This window comes from Durio zibethinus, chromosome 12, assembly GCF_047325235.1.
Source record: "Durio zibethinus cultivar Kanyao isolate XHJ-2024 chromosome 12, ASM4732523v1, whole genome shotgun sequence".
NCBI lineage: Eukaryota > Viridiplantae > Streptophyta > Magnoliopsida > Malvales > Malvaceae > Durio > Durio zibethinus.
In genome coordinates this window covers 23,234,826-23,245,912 of record NC_143173.1, presented here as the reverse complement: position 1 = coordinate 23,245,912, position 11,087 = coordinate 23,234,826, and the positions used below count along the sequence as shown (strand labels likewise).

Genomic DNA, 11,087 nt, shown 5'->3' with positions numbered 1-11,087 from the left:
CATACTAACTTGAAAATTTAATATCTAAAAAGCCTCAAGAAACCCTGAGGCAAAAAAAAAACAAAAAATCTATTGAAAACAAAATCATAACTTCATTCAAATAACATGTAAAACAAAATACCTTTTAAAAAAGCACAAAATTATGCACAGCAAAACTATATTTCTATAAACAATAATTTTATTTTCATCCAACAGTACAACATGCAAAGAGAAATTCTTTCAAAAAAATATATTCACAACAATATATAAACCTCAGAACCACAAAACACAAACCTTATTACAGTCCAACTACACTAAACAAAAACAAATGTGTAACAACAAAATCATCATAAGGAAACTACAAAAAAAAAAAAAACCCATATTCAATTAAACAATGAAAAACACCCACATATTTTACCTAAAAACACCAGGAAAAAAAAAAGAAAAAAAAACTTGAGAAACATCTTTTTCACAAAAAAAAAAAAAGCTCCACTCTTTGAAGCAACAACAAAAACCTAAAAAAAAAAATTCAGAATTGCAGTTAAAACACAGGTGTCAAAGATAAAACAACAAAAGAAAACACAAATTATGTACTGTAAAACTATTTTTCTATAAACAACAATCTTATTTTCATCTAATATCACAACATGCAAAAAAAAATTCTTCTAAAAAAAAATACATTTACAATAACAAGCAAACTTCATAATCACAAAACTCAAACCCCATTTAACAATCAAACTCCATTAAACAAAATAAAAATTTTAACAACAAAATTAACTTAAGAAAATCCAAAAAAAAAAATCCATATTCAATTAAATAATGAAAAATAGCCATAGATTTTACCTAAAAACAGTTGAAAAAAATGTAAGAAATTGAGAACCTCTTTTTCACGCCAAAAGCTTCACTATTTAACACAGCAATAAAAACCTAAAAAAAAAAAAAAACCCTTTGAAATTGCAATTAAAAACACATATGTCAAAGATAAAACAATAGAAGAAGATACATGTATCATTTGAAAGAACTTTTTTATTGATAAAACCCCAACTTGATCAAAATATATGTGGCATTCTAAATCCCTTAAGAGATTCTTTTTATATAAAGGTATATTGATAATGTTTTTAGACTCTTCCAACAAGATGAAAAGTATTGATAGTGTTTTTAAACTCTTTCGACAAAATAAAAAAGTTATCACATTCTCTTTTAAAGTATAATAAAAAATTAAAAGACTAACACAGTTAAAAGGAAAAAAAAAAAAAAAAGAAACATAGGCATGACATTCTTTTATTTCTGCTAGTTTAAAATTTTCATCAATTGTGTATATAAAACAAATTTCTTTTTTTAATATAATCTACAAGAATATATAATAACCCTCTAATCTCGTTAATGAAATTTAAAATATTTATTAACAGTATATAAAATAAAATTTCAATATATAAATACGTATATCCATTTAAATTTTATCGTTAATTATTGATATATAAGAATAAGAGTTCTATTAATAATTGTGGCATTTTTTTTTTAAAGTGTTAGTTATAATAATAACTTTAAATTGAATACAATAATAATTAATGATTTATATAATATTTTATATTTAATTTATATAATTATTTTAAAAGATATCATTAAGGTACTTATTAACAAAACTCATAAAATAATTATATTGTAATGAAAATTAAAAGCTTTACAGATACATCAATGAATTGTAATATATCATTGTATCTATAAAAGAGAAAGTTAAACATTTTATTTTTTATAATACCTTATCTTAAGATTTTGTTTAAAATTAATCTTTTTTTATTTTAAAAATGCACTTTCTCAACCTAATTCACTTAAGAATTTACTTGGACAAAAATCGATTTCTATTGAAAAAAAAAAAAAGAAACTTCTAGGGCTAACATTATGAGTAAAATATTAACATATTGAAATTTAGTTAGTAGTTAAGATATTTAACTAAGAAAAATTTTAATCAGTATTGATTAATTAAATAAAATTCTGTAGTTCTTTTAGATGCTGTCATCATATCTAATAAGATTTCATTTAAATAATTTATGAGAAGAATTTTATTATACCATCGTTTTAAGATTAAATCTCATCTAATTCAATAGAGTATAAATAAATGAAATTAAAGATTTTTTTTGGTCAAGAATAAATGGTTTGAATTAATGTCTATATACATAATTTGATATCTTTAAAAAACTGAATTAATTTTTTTATTTAATTAAATCTTTGAATATAAGTTCATATTTTAAGTAGAGAAATTAAAAGATAAACTAAAAATTCAATTTATTATCTTAAAATGAAAATCCATAATTAGAAACAAATTTAAGACGCCGTTTGCCCGTTGGGGGAGCTTTTAATTATGACGCAAGCCCCAAATTGTACGGTCACCAAACTACATTTTGTAGATTTTTTCTCACTCTCTCTCGTTTCTAGCTGCAACCTGCGCGCAACACCAAAGCAAAAGAAAAGAAAAGAAAAGAAAAGAAAAAACCAAGAAAGAAAATGCTTTGATCTGGTTTCTGAAAACTATAAAAGTAGCAACACACAAAAGAAAAAAATGAAGACACCCGATTTTTCTCCTTTCTGACTGACCTCATCTTGCAACAGAAATTCCAACAAGGTTTCTGCTGTTTCTCTCATAAATTCTCGTTGTTTTTGTTTTAATATTTTTCTTTGTAAGTTTTTATTTTATTTTTGCATTTTCATGATATTTTGATTTTTTTTAAGCTTATATTAATTGCATTTTTTAATATTTTTGTTAATGTTTTTTATTTGTTGACTTTGCTTGCATTTTCTTTGATCAGGTCTGATCTACAAAAAGGGAAAGGATAATAAGACTTTTTGGAGGATTTGAAATTTTGGGTTGTGTTTTTTTATTTTGGTTGGATTAGGTTTTGTTAGGATTTTTTTTTGGTTTTCTTAGGTTTGTGAAATTATGAGAACTTCATGGGCAGATTCTGTGACAAACGCTGTATCTGAAATTGCAGTTTCAGACAACAATTCCTTATCTCTTCCAACTCGATCCACTTATGTCCCGCCCCACCTTCGTAACCGTCCAGCTTCCGACGTACCTAACTTGTCAGGTCCGGCCAGTGAGAGGGCAAGTTTTAGCGGGACCGCTGGTGGGCCCCAGTGGCCCCGTTGGAGCGGCGGTGGCGGGACTAAGCCTGAATTCGGGCGTCAGGGTCAGGGGTATGGTTATGCTGGAGCTGGAAGAGGTGGCAGCGGCGTTGGTTGGAATAATAGAAGTGGAGGTTGGGATAGGAGAGAAAGGGAAGTAAACCCATTTGGTGATGATGATGAAGTTGATGATAGGGAACAAGGTTTTACTGAACAAGAGAATATGGGGATCAATTTCGATGCATATGAGGATATTCCGGTGGAAACTAGTGGTGAAAATGTACCACCGCCTGTAAATACATTTGCTGAGATAGATTTAGGGGAAATGTTGAATCAAAACATTAGGAGGTGCAAATATGTGAAACCGACTCCAGTTCAACGTCACGCTATCCCTATTGCATTAGGAGGAAGAGATTTAATGGCTTGTGCTCAAACTGGATCAGGGAAGACAGCTGCTTTTTGCTTTCCAATTATTAGTGGAATTATGCGGGAGCAGTATGTACAGAGACCGCGTGTAGCACGAACTGTTTACCCTCTTGCTCTGATTCTATCTCCCACAAGGGAGCTTTCTTGTCAGGTGAGATTCTTAGGACATGTAATCTCTTAGAATGGTTTGATGTGTTTTTGTTCTGATAATAATACACTTTCAGATACACGATGAGGCCAAAAAATTCTCATATCAAACTGGTGTCAAGGTGGTAGTTGCCTATGGGGGAGCACCAATTAACCAACAGGTTGTTATTGCATCAAATTATGCATATCATTGTATTATTTGATTTATTTAGTTCGTCTTATTAACTCTTTCTCATGCTAAACTAATTCACTTTTCTATGTTTATATCTATTTGTATTACAAATTATATCTGTTATATTTTGCCATTAATCACAATATTGGAATTGGTTTTAGGATTTCTTTTCAAAATTTTTATGTTGTTTTTTAAAATTATTTTCTTTTTTTTTCCTGGTATTTATTTGCCAATGGAACTAATAAAGGGGAAGGGTCTACTTATTGATAAGAGGAACAATAGTGCAGATAGATTGCTGATTTTGACTCAACTAGTTCTTGGTTTGTTCATATGTTTTGTAGTTTGCTTTTATTTTTCTATTACAGCACCATCTTCATTGAGCTAGAGTTTGAAAGGGAGGAGTCTATTATGTTTGATAAGCTATTAAATATATTCTCCCTGGAAGATGTGGGTAGGTCAAATTGTGCTAATAGGGGTATTAGCTTGTTTAGATTAAGTATCAAGGAAACTTAGTGTATGTTCTATATCTAATAATGTTGCCTGACTTTTCATTTTTATGTTTTTCTGGGATCTTCTTTTCTTCTTTTTTCTAAATATCTCCAGTGGCTTTTGGCTTATTGGTCCCCTTACAAATCCCTATCTCTCAATACCTTATTTTTCATTTTTTTTTTTTGTTTTGTTTACTAATTCTTTGTTCTATACTTAGTTACGAGAGTTGGAAAGAGGAGTTGATATTCTTGTGGCAACTCCAGGACGATTGGTTGATTTGCTAGAGAGGGCTAGAGTGTCATTGCAGATGATTAGGCACTTGGCCCTTGATGAGGCAGATCGCATGCTTGATATGGGTTTTGAGCCACAAATCAGAAAGATAGTGCAACAAATGGACATGCCTGATCGGGGTGTGAGACAGACAATGTTGTTTAGTGCCACGTTTCCAAGAGAGATACAGGTTGGTTATAATTTTAAATAGGGTTTCTCTGTTGATTCCCATTTTATTTGTTATTTGAGTGTTCAAGCTGTATTTGTTGACATACTCAGTTCATATGCTTTGCACTTATAATTGTAAAATGTTTTAAGTTGTGAATTGAGTTTCATGTTCTTCTGGAATATAATAATGTTGGTGCTGGTTTGAATTCTTCTTGCTACCTCTATGTGTTTTATAGAAAACGGAAATTGTTAATTAATCAGAGTAAAATTGACTTTGGCCTTGGGATTAGCTCAGGCACTAAATATTTGTGTGGGGTTGGTTATTTCACTTTAATATTTACAAACCCAAAAGAAGTAGAAATGTTAAATTGCCTTGATTTTGCTTTAGAATAAGTTTCAAATGCAACTAAGATGATAGTAGAGTTTTTGATACTAAAAAGAAAGCCTATCCGAATTACATCACATAATTCTTTTGTAAATTGGTGGCTGTGCAGAGACTTGCATCTGATTTTCTTTCAAATTACATATTCTTGGCTGTTGGGAGAGTTGGTTCAAGTACAGATTTGATTGTTCAAAGGGTTGAAATTGTTCTTGAGTCTGATAAGAGAAGTCATCTCATGGATCTTCTGCATGCACAGAGGGAAAATGGAGTTCATGGAAAGGTAATGAATCTATCATATATGGAATTGCTTATTGAAGTTTCTTTATCCATATATATTTCAATTCAAGTTAATTACTAGATATATTTGTTTTGATGAATATTTACTGTTCAGGGTGCTAATTCATGTATCTAGTCTCATTGAATTGATAGGTTGGAGATAATAAACAGCTTTTGATAGTTGTGTCTTTGACTTTGCAGCAAGCTTTGACTTTAGTTTTTGTGGAGACTAAAAAAGGAGCTGACTCATTGGAACACTGGCTATACATTAATGGATTCCCAGCAACAACCATCCATGGTGATAGGACTCAACAGGTAATTATTAAGAAATAAATTTACTGAAGAGAAGTGAAAGACTATGGTCTTTGTGGTTGGGTGGAACATGGTATTGCAGTCTTACAGCTATATGCTATTTACCTTAATTTGGCAGGAATGTCTTTTACATAAATACTGCGGGCTTGTTTGTATGCAGGAAAGGGAACTAGCATTGAGATCTTTCAAGAGTGGAAAGACCCCAATTTTAGTAGCAACTGATGTGGCTGCTCGTGGTCTTGATATACCCCATGTAGCTCATGTGGTCAATTTTGATCTTCCCAATGACATTGATGATTATGTCCATCGGATTGGAAGGACAGGTCGTGCTGGTAAAACAGGGTTGGCTACAGCTTTCTTTAATGAGAGCAATTTGTCACTGGCAAGGCCACTAGCTGAGCTAATGCAAGAAGCAAATCAAGAGGTACCTGCATGGCTCACCCGTTATGCATCCCGGGCTCCTTATGGTGGTAACAAAAATCGACGATCTGGAGGAGGGCGTTTTGGTGGGCGTGATTTCAGAAGGGAGGGTTCATTTAGTAGGAATCTGGATTACTACGGTGGAGGGAATGGTGGTAGTGCATATGGAGTTCCTGCCAATTATGGAGAATATGCTCCAGGTGTGACAAGTGCTTGGGATTAGGTCACCACTTCATACTGGATTATTTTTTTTTTTTGCTTTTCTCTTGAGTATATATATTTTCCATCAGAATTCAAGGATTAATTTGTCTCCAATTTCTTTATTTCCATTTGCATCTGGGTTCTAACATAGGACATATTCTCATGAGTTCTGTAGAGGGCTGTAGGATTGATGGTTAAATTTTGACGAGGCATCTGCATAGCTGTGGTTGGGATGGTGACATAGGAAACTAACCATTTACCGAGTCTGCTGGTGGCTGATAAGGAAGTTATGGTTGGGGAGGGTGATCTATGAAACTAACCATTTAGGCTTGGGTGCATCTGCACTTTCTCGCATACTCCTTTTGGTGAAATATACCTAGGAGCATAGGATGCTATATATAGGTACATTTGTAACCAAATTATAGGAGGGTGATGAAAGAAGAGATGGGCGCCCGCAGGCCTTTACTGATAACAGGATCCTGCTGATTAAATGATTTTGTTCATTTTATAGAAAGAGATTGGGAGGGAATGAACTTGACGTCATCATCATGTCTTAATAATATTTTCATCACTTCCCCTAATTCTGTCCATATTGATGTGAAGCTGATTGATTATCTCATTGAGAGAAGCAAATGTGCCTTTGTTTTCTATATTATTCTATCATCCCTGTTCTTCATGTTCTATAGGTAAAGCCATTGGCTGAAAAGAAAATAAGTACTTCATTTTGCACATTCGGATATCTTGATTTATTTTGTTAATAACTTGGATAAAAACCGGTTAGAATTTTTCAAGCAATGAGTTAATTGGTATTTTGCTGCTTGCTGGAATTGAACTTGGATTCTTTGAAGGCAACTTCGATACGCATTTTAGGCTCAATAGAGCTTTAACAAGATTTGCACAATGCCGATTGGGTTTTATCACATAAAAATATTAAAAATGGCTGCTGTTTGCTTTTAGGTTCATTAGATCACTAACCAGGAATGATCAAATTTTTAGAAATTGGATAAATGAGCTGATAAAGTATACCTAACAAGTAATTGAGAATAAAACTAGTACAAGCATGCTCTGGTGATTCCATGTTTCATCAATCGTCAGAAAAGTGTCAATAGCATTGTTTTAAAATTTTAATTAAACATAAATTTTAGTGCTCTCTTATTTACGAGGTTATGCCAAAGTGGTAACCCTCATTTATGGCTTTAACAGTTGCAAAATGGCATTACTGCATTAACGTGGGTCTACATGCAGAATTGTTCATTTGTAACTTCTTTTACATGAAAATGAAACAAGCATTTACCGAACAACTGACCCTATTAATCAAAGAAAATGGATCACTTATCCTTTTAAGGACTTAGATAGGTCATGTTAGTGCTGAAAAATATGGAAAATCTTCTTACTCAGACACTAGCAGTAAGACATTCAAACGTGCTAACAAACTTCTATAATCCTAATTTGATATTTGCTCTCATGCCAAGGTAAGAGATGAATCCAAATTTGGTGCATTCTATTAACAGTAAATACCTCAAGTTTCATCGTCTTTCCCATTTAATATAGCTGCAAAATGGATGATCTGTCAGGTAATCAGTACTCTTTGCTGCATTCATCTTCTATATCTGAGGTTTCTTCGTAGTACTCATCATCTGGTCCAATCTCTTCTTCCTCGGTCTCTTCTTCTTTTTCTTCCTCGCCCACCCTATTTTTGACGTCATTAAGTAAGATGTCTTCCCGAGGTATCAGATTCACACCTTTACCACGATAAAGAGGCCCTGTTCTCATTACATGATAAAACTTCTCTCTTAGACGAACAAGAAGATCTAGGTTTACTAGTTTTCCCGCCTGTATCCTTGAGAGCCGCTGTTGTTGTTTTGCACTTCAAGAACAGGTAGAAAATCACTGGATATCTAGTAAATAATGAAGTAAGCTTATGTAGGATGTTGAGTTCCTCTCTCTAGCTTCTCAAGTAGTTCCTTTTGGTCTTCTTGTGAATCGTCAAGTCCAAAAGCTCACGCAATACACCAACAGCCCTTTTCTCCATAAGCTCACTATTTGAATCAATACGCCGATAATCTTCATATGGAGATATGTAGGGAAGTTTCTGAAACTCCTCCATCCAAGCTCTCACCTTCTTCTGTGCTCCATAACCCCTTTGGAAATTCATTGGGAATGCCAACGTGGTTTGACCCCTCTTAAATTGCCTGTGCTCATCACCCATCTAACCACCCTCATTACTTCTTTCCAATGCTGAAACAACAAATTCCTTGCGCCATTGCACAAGTTGCACAGCTGCAATACCAGTTGGTTCCTCAACAAATCTAATACGATCGGGGTATTTTGGGATCAACACTTTCTCAAAATTATCTGGCAACCAAGATCCCATTTCAATAGGGATGCAGGGACTGAAGAGGTGCAGTCCTACTTTTCATCATCATAAGCACCCTAGAAAGCCTCTCTATAGTCATTCTCATGTGCCTGGTGTATGCTTTGCTCTTGTGAAGCTAACAAGAGTCCAGTGCCCGTCAATTGAAAGCACCGCAAATTAGAATATCAGGCATGTGGGAATTGTTCAAAGAGAGTAGGGATCCTAATACAAAGTAAAAAATTAGCAAACAATAACTAATATCTTAGATATTCAACTCAATAGTCAATACAGTTAATCAAACAAGAAAAACCACTTTCCGGTTAGTGTCCAATAACAGCAGCACATAACAGTACAGAAATTACCCACTAATAATGCAAAATCCAGCGTAGTCACTCTCATTCGCTCAGGTACAGTTGTATATTGCGTTTTGCTTCTCCGCCCTTCAGACGGGGAAAAAAAAAGGTAAAACTTTTGACTAATCAAAAACTAAAAACGCAAAAAATTTTTTATACAAAATGCGTGGTTTTGATATTACATTTAATCAATGTTCATTTCTAACCAATCATGATTTTACTTTCTAGCATTTGCTTTTATCTCAGAACAACTTCTTACAATGCAAATTACAACCAAACGGGAGCTTTTTCATTTTGTTTCTGTCGCAAAAAAGGAGCCAAAAACAACAAAAGGGTACTGAAAAATCGAGGAAAAAAGGCCAAAATACCGGCACAAAAAGCGAAGAACGGGGAAAGTGAGGCCAAGGAGCTTTTGCCTATCGGCAAAAGACTTGGCAATAAAAAAACCGGTGGGCGACCGTTCGATAGCATCCTTCAAGAGGCAAGCCGCTTTGCGATCGGTCTCAGTGTCGCTGACATGATCAAGACTCCGGTTTTCCACCCATTTCAGCCTCACCTTAACGATGCCTCTCCATTGTTGATCCTCAAATTGGGGTTATGAAAGTAGCTGCTTTTTTGTTGAGCAAAGAAAGAATTTTGCTTTCAACATTATTTGCCGTCCGAAAAATCAAAATAAATGCAAAAAGTTATAGGCTTTGGTGATTTTCTCTTCCTATGTTTTTTTAATTTCCCTCGAAGCAGTGGGCTGTCGAAGCCTAAAATCCAAAATAGTTTTTCTTACTATTTACCAGTTGGTTTCACTCAGCCCAAATCTTAATGTCCATTTTTTTTTTTCTTGTTTTCTCTTATTTGTTGGCAATAAATTTATAAAATATCAAGTTATTATGATTTTTTTTAAAAAAATTTACATATAAAAAATAAATAGGAAATCAATAAGAATAGTTGTTAATTTCAAAGGTTTTAATTTTTCATATAAATTTTTTTTTGTTACATATGATTTTTGAAACATTAATCTCTTTTTTTTTTTGAAAAGGGTAAAATTTATCATTGTATTAGATTCGTTAATAAAAAGCAATCAAGATAAATACATATCAACCTTTAAATTCACTTATCATAATTTTTTATTAAATAATGTCGTCAAGATAATTTCACTTGAAATTTTAAGAACTGTCGATAGTTACATTTTACATAATTTATTGATAAAATGTTTAATTTTTAATTTTAATGATCGATATTTAAATCAGTTCAAATATATAAAAAATAAATTTGCTGGGAACCATGATGCAATGACCAAGTGCTACCCAGACTTAAAACACAAAACTCAAGATTTTTTAGCACGGAATCAGCAAATGGCAAAGGAAATTCAAAACCCAAAGCAACACCCATTAACATATCATAGCTCCAAAAAAAAAAATTCACATACCCTTCGCCAAAAATTCAGCTATGATTGACTGGAAAGTTGAGCAATAACTTCACAGTTTGACCATTCTGGAACTACAGCTATGTTGGGTTGTTGATTATGCCTTGGCGGCAAAAACTTGTACTAAAGACAACAAATGATGTGTTAAATATTTCTCCAAGGCAATCACGGCGCAAAGACCATGCTTATCCCATCGTCTCAGTTCTGCCGTATATGTACAGATTTTTGTTGTATCCCCTTCTTTTCCCTCTTCGGAACTGACATTGAGAAGAACAGTGGCCTTTATTTGACATGACTTCACGCACAGACCACCTTCATTTAGATAGACTGAAGTTGAGACCCGCAATCTTGAAAACAATTTGACTGCAGGCCATAGCCTGATTTTCCACCCTATATATTCTTAATTGGCTTTGCTAGTTTAAACGTTTAACTTAGTTATAAATCTCTGTTAAGGCAAGAGTACGTTTCATTTTTTATATAACTCATTATTTGATATTAACATATCAATAAGATACAATCATAATTCAAATTTAAGATTATATTGTCAATGGATTGATCAAATTGATAAAGATTGAATACTTTGTTTGTTAAGTTTA

General features: G+C 33.0%; 1 protein-coding gene and 1 pseudogene across 3 annotated transcripts; one reads left to right on the top strand and one right to left on the bottom strand.

Moving 5' to 3' along the window:
• The first annotated feature begins 2,410 nt into the window (after window positions 1–2,410).
• LOC111296597 (DEAD-box ATP-dependent RNA helicase 37-like) lies at window positions 2,411–6,952 on the top strand. 2 transcript variants are annotated; one of them, XM_022890989.2, is made up of 7 exons: window positions 2,411–2,599; window positions 2,784–3,676; window positions 3,750–3,833; window positions 4,551–4,793; window positions 5,266–5,433; window positions 5,631–5,744; window positions 5,902–6,952. In XM_022890989.2, the coding sequence occupies exons 2-7, from the start codon at window positions 2,915–2,917 to the stop codon at window positions 6,382–6,384; spliced, it is 1,854 nt and encodes a 617-aa protein (XP_022746724.2). In that variant the 5' UTR covers window positions 2,411–2,599; window positions 2,784–2,914; the 3' UTR covers window positions 6,385–6,952. The 2 variants fall into 2 exon arrangements, with proteins under 2 accessions (XP_022746724.2, XP_089597400.1); XM_089741274.1 differs by having other exon boundaries at window positions 5,583–5,744.
• A 724-nt stretch (window positions 6,953–7,676) lies between these two features.
• LOC111297783 (protein WHAT'S THIS FACTOR 9, mitochondrial-like) lies at window positions 7,677–9,660 on the bottom strand (annotated as a pseudogene). Its single transcript, XR_016326343.1, has 2 exons — window positions 9,440–9,660; window positions 7,677–8,940 (listed from the first exon to the last, which is right to left on the bottom strand). The product of XR_016326343.1 is annotated as a protein WHAT'S THIS FACTOR 9, mitochondrial-like (transcript).
• Window positions 9,661–11,087: the final 1,427 nt, after the last annotated feature.